Source organism: Mobula birostris, chromosome 27 (genome assembly GCF_030028105.1).
Source record: "Mobula birostris isolate sMobBir1 chromosome 27, sMobBir1.hap1, whole genome shotgun sequence".
In the NCBI taxonomy this organism is placed as follows: domain Eukaryota; kingdom Metazoa; phylum Chordata; class Chondrichthyes; order Myliobatiformes; family Myliobatidae; genus Mobula; species Mobula birostris.
The window spans coordinates 32,927,326-32,950,324 of record NC_092396.1 but is presented as its reverse complement, the minus strand read 5'-3'; the positions used below and the strand labels follow the sequence as shown (position 1 = coordinate 32,950,324).

Below are 22,999 nucleotides of genomic sequence, written 5' to 3'. Positions count from 1 at the left end.
ATAAAATAAATAATAAATTTTACCACACATATTAGAAAGACTGATTGCACTTCCTTTTGCTGAGTTTCACTTAATAATTATCAGTGGAACGCATGATTCAGTGGGATCCCATTATTCAGTTTGAACATTTACATGCTTCCAGACTGTTTCATTACATTTGTCATGTTCATAAATTTCTGCATTTAAAAAGTGTTATTAAGTCTGGTCTTATTGAAAACTGCAGGAAGTTTTTCACAAACTTGAAGTAGCTTCATTAAAATTTCTGACACATGAAACATTATTTTACCTCACTGTAAGCTCTCTTTGAGTACACAACATCTGATATTTTAGCTCCTGCCTTCAAGAACGGATTTTATACATTATGCTCTCCATTCAGTCACAGAACATTGAAAAATTCTATGACTGACTGGAATCCAAATTTTATATGAAGAGTCAGGACCTTTCTCACAGCAATCAATTTATATATATTTATGGCAAAGCTGTCTTGTCAGAATCCAATAATTACACCACCTAGAAAATAGCAGATTAATAAGGCCTTCAACTTTATCTGGTAATTGATTATAACTGAGTGAAATGGTCATGAAAATAAGATAAAGTGCTGCACTATATAGTTTGAACATCCATGAGCACCATTCATGCATTCAGCAATTGTTTTTGGTTCTCTAGACTTCTGTTGAGAATTAATTATTCTCCATTTTTAATTATTTAATATAGTGAATCACAAAATGCACAAATATTCACCTTTTCTTGATCCATATTGTAATAGCCCATGCACAACCGTGTCATAAATCATGCCAGTAATTTCCTGATAAAAAATTTAATCACAGAACTTCCACACTACGACATACGTTGGTAGGAGAGCCAGGCTAATTCCCTTAAGTATTTATTGCACAAAGCAAACCAACAGAATCTCAACTTTTGCATTGATCAAATTTTGACAATGCACCAATTAGGTTTTCACTAATGTGCAAACTGGACCCACTAAAACTTACCTAGACTCCTATAATAGATTGTTGTATTAAAATATAAATATTCTACTAACCAGTTAGCTGCTATTTTACAACGATCTGCTTCAACCAAAGATTTCATTCTTCATGTTCAAAGAACTAAGAATACTGTCAAATTTCATTTAACTGCTTTATCATTTCAAGTGTGTACCCCAAGTGTCCAATGGGCTTTAGAGTCTCCATTTTGTACCAGAGTCAATTTAACTTTTTGGGTTTGGACACATTTCCAATCCAACACATATATACCCTGTCGGCTCATGCACATCAAGGCACGTTACATATTGAGAAAAGTGAAAAACAGTCCAGTCACTGCCATCAACTTTTACCACTGATGAACCCATAAGTAATCCTCTTACATCTTGCTTTTGTATTAATTAACTCATGCCAACACACAATTTGGCAGGTAGGTGCAATGGCTGCATCCAAAGCAGAATCGCTGAACATGCATAAAGTCCGAAAGCAGGGAAAAAAATCCACCCAATATTTATTACCAGCCTAGAACAGTTTTTAATTCAAGTTATACAGTTATTTAATGGCATCTCAAGTCTGGAACATTATCTTCATAAGCATTCCAATAGCCACTTGCATTGAAGCAAGTCTCAAAATCATAACTGATCCATGTTAAGCTTGGCTTTTCAAAACCAATTTTCAAATAAATGCACAAACTGGTACAAGCAAAATCTAGCATTAATCTGTAAGCCACCATTTCAAGTCAGACCAGTAACTCATGAGATTAACCACACAAGTTTACGTAAGGTGTTGTCTGACATATCCTCGATTTGCTGTATGTAGAATCAAGGTAGCAGCTTCTGAGAAAGTTTGCAATTCTGTATGGGACTCATAATCCTTTATTTCAGAGACTCTTACTTCCTATGATTTTCATTTCTTTCACAAAATTCAGCAGCCATCTTGCATCAAAGGTAGAAATTTTGTAAGGAGAAAGAATCCTCATTCGTGCAGCGTTTTTTTTTAAATATATAAAGACTTGTCATAATCCAATGACCAACCTGTGTTAGCCAGCCATTTGATAATGACTTCTGCCACAATAATAAGCATTGCATCCACTGCACTATATAATACAATGAGGTAACGGAGTACAAAGTTATGTAGAACAGGTCTTGTAACCATTAATTTTCAGATAAACAGTTTTTTGAAATTTTTTCAACTTGCACTGTTTGTTTTTATTTAGTTTTGAATGTGAAAAGATAGTAATGAGTCTTTTTTTAAATATTTCTCTTTATGTATTTACAAGCTCTTGAGTAGTACTATAGTTTGAAAGTATTACAAGCACTTCCTCAGTTGAATTTTTGTTTGTACAAGTTCTCCATATTCTGCAGTTCATGATGTATGGGCTTGAAAATTCAGGGAGCATCATCTTCCAGTTGAATGTTATGTACATTTCTAGAGCAAGCTGAAGCAGGCAGGAAGAATTACTGGTACATATTACTACTTTCAGCCATTATTGTAACCACCCTCCCCCCCCCAACCCTACCCATATACTAAATTTGATGCCCTATATTTGTTTGTAATGGTCATGTAGGCAAGAGTTTGGGTCTTTTTAACTATATTACATTCTGTTTACAGTAACTGCAAACTCAAATTACATCACTGTTGCAGTTCTAAAAATAAATTAAAGTGTTCAATTTTTTTATTTTTTGCTGCACAGAAAAATGGAACCATATGTCCTTTTAAAAATAACAAAAAGCGTAAAATTTAAAACAAAAATATTTTCTATAAATAATACATTTTTAGTGCTCCCACCCATGGTTCTTATAACATCACCGCGGCTTTTCTTTACTTGTGTGTACCATAATTTTCATCATGATCGCTGACTTTTTTCTGTGCATATTTGTTGCGATGATTGGCCTTTGTGCACTTTGATTGGCGAAGACTTTTTAGGTTCAGTTATCTTCCGACTCCTCCTCTGCTTCTCTCAGCCATGTAAAAAAAGCCGTGACAGATTTTAGCGCTACCCCTTTGCCATTCTGTTCTGCTGCATCTTTGCTACATTCCCACTTGTAGAATGCATCTTCAGATATAACATCCTCATCATACAAAGTGTCAAAGAACATCCTTAACAAGTCTGGAATCGGAAAAATATAGCACATTAATATATCTCACAGCACAAAGAGAAGCAATTTATCTGTTTATATTTAGGAGCAATTTGATGAAACGAGAGTAGATTTTTTTTTGAAGTTGATTAATTTCACACAATCTTAGAGGAACTGTGTTTCAAGATGAACCATGGCAAGTTTTAAGATTAGAGAGGAAGCTGAAGGTAATGTGAGTAAAGATCCATGTAAACATATGGGATCAGGAATGCCACGCACATGGAGAAAAACTGAATGGTCTATTTTATAACTGAATAACTCAGTAATAAGCCAGCAGGATATTAACTACCAACATCAACAATCACTCTTTTCTAAATAAGTTATAGTCTAATCATTAGCAATAGGGAACTGTTACTAATTTCCTCTCACTCACTTTAGAATAAGTAGATCAAAGCATTCACCTGGCAGGGACACTTAAATTAATACAACCCTGCACCACAAGGTACAAAAAGACAAAGAATGGCCAGGTCTCACTAAAATAGCACTTGGCTGAACTGTTGCAAATGTGGAGCATCCAGGACTAGTGACGTGATGAAAGTGACTGCAGAGCCATCATCTATGCAGTGTGAAGGCTTTGCCTTCAAGCTACCCTGAAAACTTGGGGAACCAATAACATCTTGGTTGTAAAAGCTGTGAGCTGCTTTCAATCATTTTTATATATTCAAAGAAATAATAAAATTCAGATAAATGAAAATCAAAACTACTTTCAAATAAAAATCAACTATTAATAAAAATAAATTCAAAGAGATTAAAATATTAATTTATTAAGAGATACAGTGTAGAATAGGTCCTTCCGGCCTTTCAAGCCATGCCGCCGGCCTAACTACAGTACAATTTATAATGACCAATCAACCTGCTAACCGGTGCGTCTCTGGACTGTGGGGACAAAGCCCACACCTTCCATGGGGTGGACATACAAACTCTTTACAGAAGACACCAGGATAGAACTCTGAACTACGATGCCCTGAGCTGTAATAGCATCACAGCACAGCCTCATAATCGTGGCATAACTTGCCTTTCCTGAAGTTGAAGCACTGAAATTCCCAGTGTAACTAATAGGTTCATGGAATCCTCAAGATCCAACCTAGCAAGCGATCCAAATTCATCCAGTTTTGAAATTCTGGGCTTGCAAATGGACTCTACTAAGGATATGGCTCACTCTACTCAACCAGCGACTCTGTGAAGCTGATTTAGAACATGTATAGTATGTGTATGAGTAGTTTGACAGGGAGGGTGGTGAAAGAGGAGGGGGTGAAGGGGTGGGTGAGAGTGAGAGTGGATTACATTCTATAGACTTTAGAGAAAATTATTAGGAAAGAAGCTTGAAAAATACATACTAGGAGGTTGATCAAGTTTTACTATTAATGCTTGTAGTGCATAAAGTGCTTGTAATTCTCGTTCAGGATCAGAATTAAGGTACTTGAGTAACAATCGCAATCGCTGCTGTATAATGGTTGCATCTACACGACTTGAGGCTCCTTCTCCTAGAAATAGGGGATTAAAAATTACAAGTAAGATTTATAGCAGTGTAAATTATTGTTTACATGCTATACTCAACTGGTACTTAACTGACGACTTGGACTCTATGATACCTGCCTTGGACTTGAGAATATTCAAACGTAATATTTTTGAAACAAAGGAAGAGGCACTTTGGAAACAGATAGGAAAGTAAATCTCAGGCACAGGATCAGGCATGATCTCATTGAGTAGCGGATCAGGCTCAAGGGATTGTAAGTTGTATTTCTACTTCTATTTCTAATACTAACTACACATACTTAAAACCAAACAGGGAAATGTCATCATATAAGGGTTATCGAATGGTGAAAGGTCTTAATAGTGTCAACGTGGAGAGAATGGTGGGAGAATCTAAGACCAGAAGACACAGCCTCAGAATAGAGGGGTGTACTTTTAGAATGCAGATACGGAGGAATTTCTTTAGACAGAGTGGTGAATCTGTGGAATTTGGTGCAGAGTCAGCTGTGGAGACCAAGTCTTTACGTACATTTAAGGCAGAGGCTGATAAAGTTCAGATAAATGAAAATCAAAACTACTTTCAAATAAAAATCAACTATTAATAAAAATGAATTCAAAGAAATTAAAATATTAATTAATTAAGAGGTACATAGATTGGCCAGGCCACGAAGGAGAAAGCTGGAGATTGGGGCAGAGAGGAAAACTGGATCAGCTATGATGAAATGGCAGAGCACGATCGATGAGCCAAATGGCCTAATTCTTATGGTTTTAGGTCTAAACTATTGGCAGATTATGAGTGGATGTCTAATTGATAATCTGACTTTCAATCTTTCATAAGGACACAACATACTTAAGGAAAAAATCACCAATTTTTTGCATTGATTTTGAATCAAATACATAGTAAATTACAAAATCATAAAGAAGCTGATTTATTTACCTGTAATAGATGACCTACATACAGTTGTCATCAAAGCTCTAAGGAATGTCGATGAACCAATCTGTGATTCATCTAAATTAGCCTGTAGGAAGATGAAGAAATAATTTTAGACTTGAACAATAATGAAATAAACTTTCTATGATTGATCCAAGTGTACAGTTGCAAGAAAAAGTTTGTAAACCCTTTGCAATTATCTGGTTTTCTGCATTAATTAATTGTAAAATGTGGTCTGATCTTCATCTAAGTCGCAGTAATAGACAAACACAGTCTGTCAAAACTAATAACACAAAAACAATTGTACTTTTCTTCAATACTGAGTAGACAATTTAAACAATCATAGTCTAAGTTCAATAAAGTATGTGAACCTCTGGGGTAATGCCTTCTACAAAAAGTATTTGCAGTCAGGTGTTCCAATCAATGAGATGAGATTGGGGGTGTGGGTTATAGAGGTGCCCTGCCCTATAAAAAAGACACACAGTCAGGTTACTGACAGAGCCTGCTTTTCTCAAGAAAGAATCTGTTTATGTGCACCATGCCTTGATCAAAACAACCTTAGGAGAATTGTAGAGATGCATGAAGCAGGAAAAGGCAACAAAAGCACTTCTAAAGACCTGAGTGCTCATCAGTACACAGCAAGAAAAATTGTCTACAAATGGAAGAAATTCAGTACTGTTGCTACTCTCCCTAGGAGTGGGCGTTCTGCAAAGATCACACCAAGAGCACAACGTGCAATGCTGAAGAAGGTGAAAGAGAACCCAAGGGTAACAGCAAAAGATCTGCAGAAATCTCTGGTCTCTGTTCATGGTAGGACACCAAAGAGGAAAGCACTTCTCTCCAAAAAAAAACATTGCTGCACTTCTCAAGTTTGCAAAAGACCACCTGGATGTTCCACAATGTTTCTGTGATAATGTTCTATGGACAGATGAGACAAAAGTTGAACTTCTAGGCAGAAATACACACCACTATGCTTGGAGGAAAATAGGCCTGTACACCATATCAAAACCTCATCCTAACTATGAAGCATGGTGGAAGGAGTCTCGGGGCCTGGACAGTTTGCAATCATTGAGGGAACAACGAATTCAAAATTGTATCTAGACATGTTACAGGAGAATATCAGGGCAGCAATCTGTCACCTAAAACTTAAGAGAAGCTGAATGATGCAACAAGACAATGATCTGAAACACAAGAGTAAATCAACAGAATGGTTTAAAAAGAAGAAAACTCGTGTTTTGGAATGGCCAAGCCTGAGGCCAGACTTTAACCGCTTGAGATGCTGTGGCATGATCTGAAGAGGGCTGTTCATGCAAGGTATCCCAGAAATATTGATGAACTGAATCAGTTTTGTATGAAGGAATGGTCAAAAATTCTTCCCCGCTATTGTGCAAGTCTGATCAGCAGCTACAGGAAACATTTTGTGGAAGTCATTGCTGGTAAAGGAGGTTCTACCAATTATTAAATACAAGGGTTCAAATACTTTTTCCAGCCTGGACTGTGAATGATTAAACAACGTGTTCAATAAAGATATAGAAAGTACAATTGTTTGTGTGTTATTAGTTTAGGCAGATTGTATTTATTATTGTGACTTAGATGAAGATTAGACCACACTTTATGAGTAATTAATGCAGAAAACTAGGTAATTGCAAAGGGTTCACAGACCTTTTCTTGTAACTGTTAGCTCTGATCAGTTGGCTTGAGGTTTCACCCTGCAATTTCAAATTTGAAGTCAAAGTACATCTGAATAAAACTAACTACCAAACTTCATCCATAGAAAATCTAGATAAAAAAGCCTATCCAAAATAACTCCACTTAGGTTGCATTATGGCATTTAATATCTTCTTTTTGTTATATACAAGTATGAAGAGGCATTTATAGAAAACTAGTGAGAGTTGATGCCTACCAGTCATTGATGCGACAAAGAGAAAGCACAGTTGTAACAAATAAAAAAGAGAAATGAGAACATTTTCTGTACACAAAGGATGTTAGCACAGAAAATTCTGTTAGAAATCATGTTGAAGTTGATACCAAAAATACAATTACAAAATGGGGCAATCGCTTTTAACAGGAACAGAATTGAGACAGAGTCATTGTAAAAAAAGCCACTCAGCAAAACGAAAGATAAACAAAAACCTGTTCCTCCTTTTTCATTTCTCAAAGGCAGTTTATATAGCACTGCATTTGATAAGATATCCTGAAGCATTCTTCACCCAATGCTGGATTTTTAAACTGTTGTGATATAGGAACTAGGTCTCTCATTTTTAGTTTTGTGAGAACCCAATGATTTGAAAATCTATTTTAGTTACCATAGTTTAAGTATAATTACTGGGTGGGTTGTTACTTCATTGAAACCGTACTCCACTGAAACTTTTGCACTTCAATAAGAGAGACAGACCTCTCAAATTTCAGTGTACAGTGGGGTGATCTTCCTCCATATTGCCTAGATTTTGGGCACAATGTAACTCTTCTGTCTCAGGGCTGAGAACACCAATACTGAAACAGATCACATCCTTAATTATTAAAATGACAGAATATGAAGTTAGCATTGATAGGACAAGCAGCAAGTATGAGTACCAATTGTATAGGAAAATCATAAACCCAAGTATGGACTTGTAAGTTTCTCAATGATCAAAACGCGCTGAATCATTGAAGGTAAAGTTATCATTTTAAGTTAGATAAATCTGATTGTCAGAAATTATGTTAAAAACACTTTTGAATAATTTTACAACAAAGCAGTTTTAATTTAGAAATCTGTACTGGAGTTGCCTAATTGGACATGATCCTTGCAGATCAAGATTGCAATAAAATCATCATTATATGCTGTGTTATATGACATGGGCAATCATGGTCTATAACCATGATCATTCTTGGCAAATTTTTCTACAGAAGTGGTTTGCCATTGCCTTCTTCTGTGCAGTGTCTTTACAAGACGGGTGACCCCAACTATTATCAATACTCTTCACAGACTGTCTGCCTGATGTTAGTGGTCGGATAACCAGGATGTGATATGCACCAGCTGCTCATACGACCATCCACTACCTGCTCCAATGGTTTCGTGTGACCCTGATTGGGGGGCTGAAGGTGCTACACCTTGACCAAGGGTGACCTGCAGGCTAGTGGAGGGAAGGAGCTCCTTGCACCTCCTTTGGTAGAGACGCATCCCCACCTCATCACCCACAATAAAGTAAATAGGAAAATAAAAAAAAAACTCTGATGCTAATTTTTTTAACCTGACTTGTCTCAAAGGGAGTCACCTTAATGATTAAATCACATCCAGACTCTGCTTGAATTGACTGAAGTCTTGGTGTTAGTGTTTTGTTTTTTTTAATTGGTATGTATTTTCAAACATGGAAACCCAATCCTATACTTAACACTTAAATACTGAGAAATCCATGGACATGGAATCTATTCCTGCCTGAAGCAAAATAGCCTAACTGCTCTTCACAACATTAGATCAATAAAAATTAAGTCAACACACAATAGTATCAACAGCAACACAAGATTACAGGTCACAAACTACTGCAGAGAAGGTAATTGAAAAATCAGACACAGACTGCTCAACAGATTCTGGGCAAGCTTGGATATTGTTGAAAGTTACACGTTTCTTTATGTAACAATCACACAAACATGTAAGCATGTGTCCTATCATTTGATGGATTTATACCTTTACCCATTATACAGAAAAGAAGTGCATTCACAATGTGGCTCCTAGTTATATCCAGAAACGCATACAATGTTTGTCTAGGTCAGTGGTTCCCAACCCTTTTTTATGCCTTGGACCAATATCACAGAGTCTGGGGAGTCTGTGGACCCCAGGTTGGGTCTTGATGATCATCAATTCGTTTAATAATCATGTTTAGAACACAAATTACTCTTATTGTAAATTTAACATTATGGCCAATGTAAGAAATTGCCACACTCATGGATTAATCTTACAGAAAGTCAACACAAAATAAAAACAGAAAATATTTAAAATATTCAGATCAGTTGGCTTCCATGGAGGCAGAAACAATGTTTTAGGTCCTGCATCCATAATAGTTTGTTTTTGTAAAATTCAACCTACTTCTACCCAATCAAAGATTTGCTCATTGCTGGCCTTGTCTTCAATTATAAGTTTTTCTAGCCACTTGTTCAGTTCTTCAGCAGAGAACTCCATTTTTGAAAGTGCTTCAGTAGGACCAGAAACATCTGATATAGTAAACTCCAACTTCTGCAAAAGAATCATAAAACTAATATTAACAGTCTCAGCCAACATAATTAAAGCATGACAATTCTCTGCAATCATATATCCATTTATCCTGCCTATTCAGTTTGAGCTTGTAAAATTCAGGTTAATTACCAATGATTTCATTTTTTTCTGGAATGTCACCATCACAAACACTCAACTCTCTAATTTTATTGCCCTGATACTACATCTGTGATTGTTGATGATTCAACAAAGGATTTCAAAAAATGCTATTAACAGAAAGAGCCAGGTTCTAGAACCATGTAATTTAAACCAATATAATGTTATTACAGCATAAAAGGATACATCAAGATGATAAAACAGGTCAAGGTCATCAAATATAGTTTTACGACTCAGTACACCACATCATTCTATTTCTTGTCACAAATCAGAGTACTCTGAATTCTAAAATTTAAATTGTTTTTAAACATAATGCAGCAAGGCTATAAAAATTGGAGGTGTTAACATCAACAATATAAGATATGCAGACGATACCACCCTAATAGCAAGTGCTGCAGAAGACCTACAAATCCTCCTAGACAAAGTAGTACAAACAAGTGCAGATTTTGGTCCAACCAACTGTAAAAAAAAAACAAATCTATGGTAATATCAAGACAGCAGGATACTCCCAACTGCCAATTGTACATCGGTAACCAAGAGATTGAACAAAAGACCAGCTTTAATTACGTTGGTAGCTTTATATCACAAGATGCTAGAAGTAAAGTAGAAATAACAAGAAGAATTGCCATTGCCAAAACCAACTTCCAAAAAATGAAACCCATTTTTACCAACAGACACATTTCTATAACAACAAGGCTTAGGCTACTAAAATCTTACAGCCGGTCAATCTTGCTGGATGCTTCCGAAACATGGACTATAACACCAGAACTCCAAAGAAACTTAGAAGCAACAGAAACATGGTTTCTTAGAAGAATGCTGAAAATATCATATAGAGATAGGGTAACTAATGAGACAGTGCTCCAACGTGCCCATACAAAAAGATCTTTAATGAGAACATTAAATGAGAGGAAACTTAAATTCCTGGGCCACGTCATCAGAAAGGGAGAAATAGAATGCCTTACATTACAAGGCCATATGCCTGGGAAACGCAGAAGGCGGCAGCAAAGAAGAAAATATATGGACACTGTGAAAGAACTAACAGATCTAAGTGTGCAAGATATAATTGATGCTGCGTGGGATCGTTCGATGTGGAAAGCCATGATCACCCAAGCATGTAACGCTCAAGGCAACTTGCCCATTTGCAGTGATATTTTGACAATACATTCTCACTTGGTTAATTTTATGGGTAATGAAATATCTGCTATGCTAAAATAGTTGTAGAGAAATGTTTTCCTATTTCACACATTTGTGAATTTGTTTTCTTTTATCTTTATATTTCTTGATCTAAACTGAACTCTGAAATGATTCCGATACGCAGCAATGATAAAGCAATTTTTAAGTTAAGCCAGTCAAAGTGATTTCTATCTCTCTCTGTCTGGCCATTATTCATTCTGAGGCTTAAAAAAATCCAAGTTTTTGCCCTCTCTCAACATGACTGGAAGTGGCCATTGGTTGACTTACATAATTATTACATTTCAAAATGCAAGTGGAGGAACTAGAAATGATCAAGACAAGCACACGGGTTGAAGCAAGACGGGATATTTTACTATATGAATTGATTGAGTCTTAAAGGTAATAGACTCACTTTATCGCTAATGAAATGTTGAACATCAACTCCCTCAGGTAGGAAATCTTTCCAATTTAGGCCAGCCTCTTTCCATAAGGCCCCAACTTTCTTATGGCTCTGGTAACAATAGAAGTGAAATGTTATTCTGAAAGATTTTCAATAACTTTTATATAAGAGAAATAAAAGTATAAACAGAACATTGAATTCTATTTGACTTTCAGTATGTGAGCCAATAAATTCTGTACCAAATTCTCCTTTTCACTCACCATTTGTTTGCATAGAAGGTGCAAAATTTCTGCAAGCAGAACCCCTGCTCTCCCCACGGGAAGTAAAGGTTTACTAAGTTCTCTGGAAGAGAAGAAGATCATGTTTAGAATCGAACCAGGTTTATTATCATCGGTATGTGTCGTGAAATTTGTTAACTCACTATCCTACATCATAACCCAAGGATCTTTAGACTTGCACCTAGAAATATTTACAAGTGCAGTTTTCTTGCATGATTGGTCCTGAGAATGAGACCTGAAAGATCATGCTGCACAACACTTGTCAATTTTAAGTTATGTTCTGGTGACAATATTCTTCATGCAGTTAAGGTGGATAAATAATGTTAAAATACAACTTTGATGCTTTGAACACAGATTGCAAGAACATTCTATTGGTACAGATAACTTAACATCCTGGGGAATGAGATAGAACATATACAGGTAATCCAGAAAAAAAACTTTAACGAAATCATTGTATTTTTGAAAATTTTGTTTTAAGTTCTGGTTGAGAGATCAGAAAATGATTTTCTTAGTATTGACAAGATATACTGTTGTAAATTTAAACTGTTTCTTACGTAAATAATTCTCTCATAGAGATTCCTCCTTCTTGTAACATGGGTGTGACAAGTTCACCCAGGTACAACCATATATGTGGTATGTCAATGGCCATATCCTCTGCCAATTCCAAGAGTTCTAAAAACCTAAGAAAAAACAAATTAAGTATGAGAGAGAAAAAAATTATTCCATTTCAGAATATAGATATCAATTGATTTGTAAGAAAACATATTGTTATTTTGAGCAACACGAACAAAATGCTGGAGGTCAGGCAGCATCTACAGAATTGAATAAACTGTCAACATTTCATACCAAGACCCTTCATCAGGACTGGAAAAAAAGGGGTTTTAAGCCAGAATGTGAGGGGAGGGGAAGGTGGGCAAGCTAGAAGGTGATAGGTGAAGCCTGGTGGGTGGGAGAAGAGGAATAAAGTAAGAAGCTAGAACATGACAGGCAGAAAAGGTAGAGAGCCAGAGAAGAAGGAATCTGATAGAAGAGAGTGGACCATGGGAGAAAGGGAAAGAGCAGGGGCACCAATGGGAGGTGATAGCATGCGAGAAGAGGTGGGGGGGGCAGAGTGGGCAACTGAAGAGGGAAGGGGGTGGGAATTACTGGAAATTGGCACAATTGAACACCATGAAGTTATACCCCGATGACAGTGAAAAAAAACTGTACTATGCTTGAACGTAATAACCCTTCCACCAAAATCCACTGTCATTAAATGCAACCCTCCTCTCTCTCCATTATCCATGCCAGCCCACAAGGACATCCTGAAGCCAGGCAGTGAATCAACAAACAGTGCTTTGTAGCCAACTCACTTGCTTTGTGCACAGCAAACACACCAATCCAATTGCTATTTTGAGCTACTGTATTTGTTAAATACACAAGTTCAGATCTTGGTTGATGCATGATACATTCCAGTTAATAACGAATGGAGATTGAACACAAATTATAAAATACAGAATTAGTTTAGCCAGTGTATTTAGTTGAATTTTAAATTTCATTTATTAACCAAATAGAACATTTGCAGTCAATATAGAACGGAGGAAGAAATTAAAGGTAATCAAATGATCTGTTTATTATATCCTAATTGTTGCTCATCCTTAATTGTCATTTGTTTGAATGCAATGAAGAAAATAATAACCAAATGGACAAGCAACTTAGGTAAATGATTAAATGTGACAGGGACTCTTTGTGAATAGGATGCTCCAGTTATTATAGTGGATAATCACTTGATTGATGGTGGCGTGTTCCTGATGCCTTGACAATTTTCATGTGCAAGATGGCAGTCATACAGTATATGCCGACACAGATCATGAAATTTCCAAATGTAAGTAACTATATACAGTGCTCTGTGGCTGTGGTATATTAATGTGAAAGATGTTCTACAAATGTACACATAGATTGGCTATTTGTGCAAAATTTAATTGCACATTATTTTTCTTCTTTAAGTATTACCCTTTGAAGAATTCATCCTTGGGTAGTTTTTCAGACTGTATCAGCTGGTAGAAAAGCTGTCCCATGTGTTCCCTTGTTATCTGACTTCTCTCTAACGTTGACTCTACACCTACTCTTACAAAGACATGGAGTAGGCTCAGAGAATTCAATTCATCCACACATTGGAGCGCTTCCTGGAAACAGAAAATAATTCAGTCAAACAGCATGGTCAATCACTTCCTTTTTCTTTTCACATAGACAACACCGTTGGGAGAAACACAACCCATAAACCTGATAATTTAGTCTGTTATTTGTTTATTCTAATGTTTTGTGGTTTTCTACTCCAATGTGACTGAAAAACAGTAGCAGTCAAAGCACAATGCAAATGGGGTGAGCTTTATTTGCTGGTACAACTGAAGGGCATGGGGAATAATTGGCAAGAGTGTGGATTTGGGGGAGACAAACAAGAACAAGCTACATATTAATGACTGAACTGGAAATAAAACAAACTTACTATAAATATATTATCATCAGAAAATATTTAATGGAATCACAGGACCAAGTATACCCAACTATTTTCAATCAACCAAAGGAAATAATGACACTTCCTTTCTTTCCTTCCTAATTCATTATTTAGCCTTTTATAATTAGCACAATCAGGAGTTCTGAATATACCGTCACTGTTAGCAGGTCAGAGAGGCAAGTGACCAAGCAAATATTGACACGAGTCACACTACTATATTACACAACATACAAAACCTCACAACACATCAGGAAAGAAGAAACACATGAAATATGAGGGCAAAACCTCAAACAGCAATGGCAATCACTTTATAGAGATAACAATTTTTGGCAAAAACAGCAAACATTTCAAATATATAGTCTGACATTTTAACACATAGACTACATGTAAGTTATTAAGAACATTCAATATTCATAACTAATGATGAATTGATAGACTACCTTGGAAAACGTTAATCTTGTTTTGAAAATGCAAGTGTTAGTCACATGCAATTGCAACAGGTCATTTGGCCCAACCAAACCAGTTAACGTTTTGCCCAACCAACTTGACTTTTCTTAATTTAAATGACAACACGACTTTTTAAAACATTCTCCTTCCTCCAATGTTTAATAATCTGTTTCTCTCAATTATTCCTAATGATAGCCAGTTCCAAATTCTCAAAACTCCTTGGGTAAGGATATTTCTGTTGAATTCTCCACTTGATTTCTTTGTAACTATTTTGCAACAATGGCCTCTTCCACACGTGGAAATTCTTAATCTAATCAATTATATAACTCCCATAATTTTAAATAGTTCTTATTTTTATTTAAGGTTACAAAGTGATACCCATTCTGTTCATCCTTTCCTAATTGTGCACTGAAAAAAAGAGATACTCAACAGTTTGATATTTGATGTTTTTTTTAAAAATGGCATTTGTTCTGGAATGGGGATTTCCTGAAATCTTCTTAGCCAAATATTCAAAGGCGCAGAAACAATACTCTTCATGGAAACTATGCAGCTTTATTACAATTAGTTTCTAAACAAACCTTAACATTTAGATACTTATTTTAAAACAAAATTCTGTAAGTATTCACCTTATAATCATTAATGTGCAAAAACTCATCAATAATAGATTTTGATTTTTTCTCCATTGCCTCTTCAGCCTCAACAGCTCTGAGGGAAACTTCGGCAGAAGGAACTTCAGATTTCACTAAGGAAAAAGAACAGCAAATTTAGTGATGTTTCCTTCAACACAGAGGTTGTAATGATATAATTTATTGTAACTAACTGGCCTTACTTCAAGAAACCTATCAATGGTTAACTACTTGCTGATGGGTCTTAAAGGAAGGACCAGTTAGTTACAATAAATTATTTCAATACATCTCCAATGTATTTTACGAGGGGTGATTGATAAGTTCGTGGCCTAAGGTAGGAAGAGTCAATTTTAGAAAACCTAGCACATTTATTTTTCCGACATTTACACACTTAGTCCAGCGGTTGTGGAGCATACGGATCCCTTCGTCGGCGTCTTGGACCTCCAGGTGTGGTCCACAGCAGGGGTGATTGATAAATTTGTGGCCTAATGTAGGAGATGAGTTATTAACTTCAAACTTTCTGCAATTTCACTCGAAGAGTTGAACTACATGTGCATGTAACGAGAGCTGTATAACTCATCGTCTACCTTAGGCTACGAACTTATCAATCACCCCTGCTGTGGACCACCTGGAGGTCCAAGACGCTCTCATTATATACACATGCAGTTCAACTCTGAGTGATAATGAAGAAAGTTTGAAGTTAATAACTCATCTCCTTCTACCGTAGGCCACAAACTTATCAATCACCCCTGCTGTGGACCACTTCTACAAAGAAGGGATCCGTATGCTCCACGACCGCTGGACTAAGTCCGTACATGTAGGAGGGGACTATGTTGAAAAATAAATGTGCTAGGTTTTCAAAAATTGATTCCTTCTACTTTAGGCCACAAACTTATCAATCACCCCTTGTAAGTTAACTTCACCCACAATAAACCAAGTACAGCAACTATAACCTCTTACCACTATTTAACAATCAAAGAAATGTTCCTGTAACAAATATTGCAACAGCTATTTTTATGCCCATAAGTCATTACCAGTTTCCCATAGTAATTACATCTTTATGACATCAGCATCATGTCACAGAGAAATCACATCTGACCAAAGCCTTTGCTACTTCATGTACCAAAATATTCAAAGAAATATACATGTTTTTAAAAAATATTTAGCTTTATGTGTAACAAGTAAATTGAAGCATACAATGAAATGTGTTGTTTGCAACAACAGCCTGAGGATGTGCTGAGCATCAATCCACAAGTGTCAGCATACTTCCGGCACTAACATAGCAAGCCCTCAAATTACTAACCCTAACCAGTGTCTTTGGTATGTGGGAGGAATCCAGAGCACCCAGAGGAAACCATGTGGCCACAGGGAGAACATACAAACTCTTCACAGATAGTGGCGGGAATAGAGGCTCGATCACTAATTGCTATGCCACCCTTACTTTAACATTCAAATATTAATGTGTTATTGATGCTTATAAATACATGAAATGAAAAGCTGATGAATAAACCCTTTAACACTGCATCTGCTGCTCAATCAATATTTTCAAATGGCTGCTTATTGACCAAGAGCAAAAATTCAATAGCCTATTGCTACCAGAGTATTTTTTCCTCCCCATTCCCCACTCTAATCCAACAATTCCACTTGTTATTGACTCATGTTAAAGTATGATTTCACTGACACCTGTTAAAATTAACTACTTTGTGACAAGTATACATAAGCAGAGCATGGAAGCCTATTGTAAGGGGGCGGGGGGAGAACTGGAGGAGAGTAGGCAGCAGCTGATGGACAACCAGAGGCCAATTATTTCACCACACCTGAGATTAATTATGCCAGAGTCAATTTGGCCACTTTTATTTACAAATTTAACTAAATAACTTTAATAAAAATAATATATACATTCCAAGGATACTGCTGGAAATCTCTGAGTCACAGTAAATATTAAAATACTGGTATTTTCTTCTGCACCACTTGATAGTTGACTTGACAAAGATTCAAAACTAAGTGAATATCTGGACATAAGCTATTGTAAACATAATGCAGATAAAAGGAAGGTCAAGTTTTCTTTTCCATGCCGATTTCTAATTATACCATTGATTTCCAAATTAATGGAGCAAATCTGAAAGTCCAGCTTTATGTTGGCTACTAACCATAAGGCAATTCAAGCAACAGGAATTGCAAATTTACCATTTTCCTTAGTACGGTTCCTATCTCCCTCTGCACTCTTCTCCTCAGAGGTACTTGTGGCTTGTTGTACAATTTCAAGGGCTTCTCTTCTCTCTTCTTCTCGTGTTCGATCATCAAGGAGTTCCTTATTACTGCTCCCCCTTGTAATGGCTGGCCGACCTGATGGTTTATCATTCTTCTCTCTACCCGTACTGCTTCGACTACATGAGAGATTGGGAATGGGATGGTGAGGGATAAAAGAAGAAGATGGCCTTTATATTACTGATAGAGCACATGTCTATATGCTAAAAAGTAAGAGAATGATATAAAGTAACACTGATTCATGAAACTCAAATTGCTTGAATAAATTGCAATGGTTTTATTCATAGTTCGTCTATAACATTCATAACAAACTGAAAAAATTATTGAACTTTAGAATTTGTAATAATATTGATTTGTCTTAAATGGCTGTGTGCATTGACACATTGATAAATTGTAAGAACCAGGTTATTTGCCATCCTTATCCTGCCTGGCCTGTAGACAATTCCAGATCAAACAATATGGCTGATTTTTGACTGTCTCTTCAGTTGAGGGTCAATTTGGATTGGAAAACATATGCTGCATTACCCACAATGTCCATATCTCATGAATGATTAAAAGGCACCGAATCCAAATAATTGCATTTTGTTAAGAAACATCTTTACCACTTCATTGTGAATGAGGAAAACACTGATTAAAATGATATGATGTTCTGATGTAAAACTGTTATCGCAGCATCTGGTAATCAGGATTTTACAGGGGGGAAAAGGCATCATCAACAAAGACATGAAAAGCATAGTTTACAGATTATAGTTCTTTTGCCAAAAACAGACTCAATGTAGATAACATGTGGCTTTAACATTCTGGTAGGAATAGTGACAAGATCACTTGTTTTTTTTGGGAAAAAAAAGTACTCAAAAGGTATAAAAGAATCTGTAGGGTTGGATACTTACAGGAATAGGGACACTGACACACTTAGGTTATAAGGCCCTGATATGCACAGATCACTCTGCTTTTTGGAAGCACTGAAAGAAATAAAAATTTTTTGAGGCCTTGGTAAAGGGCAAATGGAATACTTGGATGATACCAGATATAAAATAAAATAGGCTGGATTCTCAAAGATAGATTTTAAGATTATTAAAAGAGTAAACTTAAAGAAGGTGTTTACATTTGCAGCCTACTCTGTTACATCTAAAGCGTGGTTCAGATGAACTGGAAAGAGGCTTTCCTTAAGAGGTTTAAATGAAGAAGCTGGACTTCGTCTAATCTGCAGGAAATATCTGAATGAGAGCGGCTGCTCTGTTCCTCCATTCCATTGCTGGACCCTACAGTGGGAATCTCTGATGTTAACCCAGTCAGACTTGGAGCAGAATCAGAGACCCCAATTCAAGAGATGTGCTTAGCCTGCAGAATGGATGTTTAAAAAATATTTCAATTCAGGCTAAAGTTTTATTTTATTTGTGCCTTAAATTAATTTCTTAATTACAATTTTGATTTTATTTTAATTCTCTCTGATTTAACATGTCATTTAAATATCCTTCAAAATGAGTTTCCTGCTCTGGCAGGAACAAATTCCACCTCAGTTTTGCCTCCTGTCAAAAATGTCTGGGGGAGGGACCTCTGCAGCAGGCCAGCTGAAGCTTTGCTATCCCATGCCAGATTTAATATGCAAGTGGAGAGTCAGCAAGATCAGCTCGTGGCATCTGGCCCAGGTAAGTGCAGGTGAGCAGAAACCACCAACAGCAATTCAGGGCTGTGGCTTGGGTTCAGCATAACACAGCCCCGCAGTTCTCCTGTAATGATGGAGAAAAGCAAGACAGTCAGTCAGCTTTGGGAGGTGTTATGCCCCTCTCAGCAAACAATGCAAAAACTACATCAACCAAGGACACATTTACATAATCCACCTGCTCTTCTTTGGAATGATATTTGAGAAGAGTAGAATATAAAGAAAGACTGCAAGCAGCACGAGATGTACTGCGTTCATTAAACAGACAAAAATTCACATTCAATGAAAACTAAGGATGATCACTGGTGTAAGGAACTGTTCTGAACAAAATGTTGAAAAACTGAATGTTGCTTCTCTTGGTTTTGCCAGTCATGCTTACAACCTGAAAATAGAAAGAATTTCGACTTGCAAAATACATGCAGCTGCTGAGAGCTATTGTTATTTGGCTTTGTGATGGTCACTCATAAAATTAGCATTCTATAAAACAAACTCTGCCAGTTTCTTGGTTATCATAACAGTTTATGCTCTGGACACAAGTTAACTAATAAGCAAAAAATTAGGAGGGAAGCAAAGTAAGAAACCAAGTTGTTTGGATGCCCAAACAGTAAAGAGTAAGTTCAGCACATCTTGCAAATTAGTTTCCAATATGCATGCTCCAGGGCAAGGTTAAAAAAATGCTAGCAAGAGCTCAGATAATGCAAGAAAGAGGGGAGTAAACTTTGGCAGACAGGAAACTCAAGCAAGGCTGCAGAACCGGATGGTGTCAGTACCAGGCTGCTCAAAGCTTGTGCCCCTCAGCTATGTGGAGTACTTCGCCATGTATTTAACCTGAGACTGAGGCTCCAGAGGGTTCCTGTGCTGTGGAAGACGTCCTGCCTTGTCCCTGTGCCGAAGTCGCCGCGCCCCAGCGGCCTCAATGACTACACACCGGTGGCATTGACCTCCCACATCATGAAGACCCTGGAGAGACTTGTTCTGGAGCTGCTCCAGCCTATGGTCAGGCCACACTTAGATCCCCTCCAGTTCGCCTACCAGCCCCGACCAGGAGTTGAGGATGCCATCGTCTACGCCCACCTGGACAAGCCAGCGAGCACTGTGAGGGTCATGTTTTTTGACTTCTCCAGTGCGTTCAACACCATCCGCCCTGCTCTGCTGGGGGAGAAGCTGACAGCGATGCAGGTGGATGCTTCCCTGGTATCATGGATTCTTGATTACCTGACTGGCAGACCACAGTACATGTGCTTGCAACACTGTGTGTCTGACAGAGTGAACAGCAGCACTGGGGCTCCACAGGGGACTGTCTTGTCTCCCTTTCTCTTTACCATTTACACCTCAGACTTCAACTACTGCACAGAGTCTTGTCATCTTCAGAAGTTTTCTGATGACTCTGCCATAGTTGGATGCATCAGCAAGGGAGATGAGGCTGAGTACAGGGCTACGGTAGGAAACTTTGTCACACGGTGTGAGCAGAATTATCTGCAGCTTAATGTGAAAAAGACTAAGGAGCTGGTGGTAGACCTGAGGAGAGCTAAGGTACCGGCGACCCCTGTTTCCATCCAGGGGGTCAGTGTGGACATGGTGGAGGATTACAAATACCTGGGGATACGAATTGACAATAAACTGGATTGGTCAAAGAACACTGAGGCTGTCTACAAGAAGGGTCAGAGCCGTCTCTATTTCCTGAGGAGACAGAGGTCCTTTAACATCTGCCAGACGATGTTGAGGATGTTCTACGAGTCTGTGGTGGCCAGTGCTATCATGTTTGCTGTTGTGTGCTGGGGCAGCAGGCTGAGGGTAGCAGACACCAACAAAATCAACAAACTCATTCGTAAGGCCAGTGATGTTGTGGGGATGGAACTGGACTCTCTCACGGTAGTGTCTGAAAAGAGGATGCTGTCTAAGTTGCATGCCATCTTGGTCAATGTCTCCTATCCACTACATAATGTACTGGGTGGGCACAGGAGTACATTCAGCCAGAGACTCATTCCACCGAGATGCAACACAGAGCGTCATAGGAAGTCATTCCTGCCTGTGGCCATCAAACTTTACAACTCCTCCCTTGGAGGGTCAGACACCCTGAGCCAATAGGCTGGTCCTGGACTTAATTCCTGGCACAATTTACATATTACTGTTTAACTATTTATGGTTTTATTACTATTTATTATTTATGGTGCAACTGTAATGAAAACCAATTTCCCCCGGGATCAGTAAAGTATGACTATGACTATGAACCCCAGCTTGTATTTTATGCAGTTGAAGGTGTAGCATGTTGTCCGAACTAATGAAAGCTCCAACATTTTCTGAAATTGTTCTTCTAAAATATGAATTAACGTACAAACCTGTTTAATACCCAACAGCTACCAAATAATATAATCCCAGTACACACTATTCACACTACCACAAAAGCAAGAAATGGCTGACTTCCATGTAAGAAGAAGCAACAAAAAAAAGAGACTATCTGGTTTCTGTCTATTTAGATTTGCCTTTGCATAGATTTGTGATGGTCACTGTAATGTTTTAACTGAGGAAGTTATGAATGATCCCATCATAAAACTGGATCAAAAAACCCAGTTCCTACTCATCTGCTCTCATGCCTCCTACCCAGAATTTAGTTTCTTTCATCCTGATATTCCACTCCAACAACCTCTATATACGACAGATGACCTTGTACAATATCCAATAGCTCCAACGTGATGCCACCACACAGGTTTCCACCTCTGATCCTAGCATTTCAATGGACACTCTGCAATGGTCTAGTTCACTGAGTCCACCTCCATTAGTACCCATACTTTTTTGAAGACAAATTTCAGTGTAATGGCAGGAAACACAATACCTGGTCTTCTACGTCGTTTCCCATTGTCTAGGACTCCAAATACTTTTTCCAGAGTAGCAGTAATTATATTTTTTCCAACTTAAGAGTACCGCATTCACTGTTCACAATGTGGCTTCCCCTGCAGTGGGCAAAGCAACCACTGGGGAGGAAGTACAGGAGCCTTATGACCTAAGCTCAATGCTTTAACAACAGTTTCTTCCCTTCTGCTATCAGATTTCTGAAACAAAGAACTTCACTTGCCCCATCACTGAAATGTTATTATTCTTTCTTCCTTTTTGTATTTGTATAGTTTTTTTTTGTCTTTTGCATAGTGGTTGAACTCCCAAGCTTGTATTCTTTCACTGATTATATTATGGTTATTATTCTATTATGGATTTATTGAGTGGCCTGCAAGAGAATGCAAGGGTTGCATATGGTGACATATATGTAATTTGACACTTTACTTTGAACATTATTCATCTTTTGCACTGTTTAGTTTTGTAGCTTGTAGTAATAGATCTGTGAAATTAAAACAGATCTCGATTCGAAAACCGGGTGATGACTTTGCTAAACATCACAAAAGCATGATTTCGAGCTTCCAGTTTCTGGCACCTGAATTTTTCATTCTACTGTGACCTTGGTCTCCAACACTGTTCCAGCAAACTCCAAGCAAGCAGCAAGCTCACAAAACATTGCTTCAAAGGTACAGTACAGCCTTGAGGACTCATCTTTTGGGCTCAACTATTTAAAAAACATTCCATTATTTTCCTCTGATAATTTCATGTTGTATTTATTTTTTGTCTCTTCCATATAGGTGCTTTACTTTTAACTATTCCTTATATGTTCTCAACTTGCACTAATACGTCTTTCATCATTTTATCAATAGCTTACTCACTCTTTCACAACATTTGTCCCCACTTTCTTTACTCTGCAACATTAATTTGTTTCCTCTGACTTTCCACAGTTCTGAA

The 22,999-nt window shown here is 37.4% G+C and overlaps 1 protein-coding gene across 9 annotated transcripts in view; it reads right to left on the bottom strand.

The window, feature by feature from the left end:
- Positions 1–952: 952 nt before the first annotated feature.
- The window catches only part of eif4g3b (eukaryotic translation initiation factor 4 gamma, 3b), a 315,184-nt gene continuing 293,137 nt past the window's right edge, over positions 953–22,999 (bottom strand). For 5 of the 9 annotated variants that reach the window (XM_072245246.1, XM_072245247.1, XM_072245245.1 and 2 more), the window contains 10 exons: positions 17,473–17,672; positions 15,286–15,401; positions 13,711–13,883; positions 12,273–12,398; positions 11,701–11,782; positions 11,453–11,551; positions 9,586–9,732; positions 5,529–5,610; positions 4,456–4,602; positions 953–3,090 (listed from right to left, as the gene is read on the bottom strand). In XM_072245246.1, the coding sequence (XP_072101347.1) occupies positions 2,909–3,090; positions 4,456–4,602; positions 5,529–5,610; positions 9,586–9,732; positions 11,453–11,551; positions 11,701–11,782; positions 12,273–12,398; positions 13,711–13,883; positions 15,286–15,401; positions 17,473–17,672 (1,354 nt within the window). In that variant the 3' untranslated portion in view covers positions 953–2,908. The remainder of the gene's footprint in view (positions 3,091–4,455; positions 4,603–5,528; positions 5,611–9,585; positions 9,733–11,452; positions 11,552–11,700; positions 11,783–12,272; positions 12,399–13,710; positions 13,884–15,285; positions 15,402–17,472; positions 17,673–22,999) is intronic. The other 4 variants (XM_072245249.1, XM_072245250.1, XM_072245251.1 and 1 more) reach the window with 1 other exon arrangement.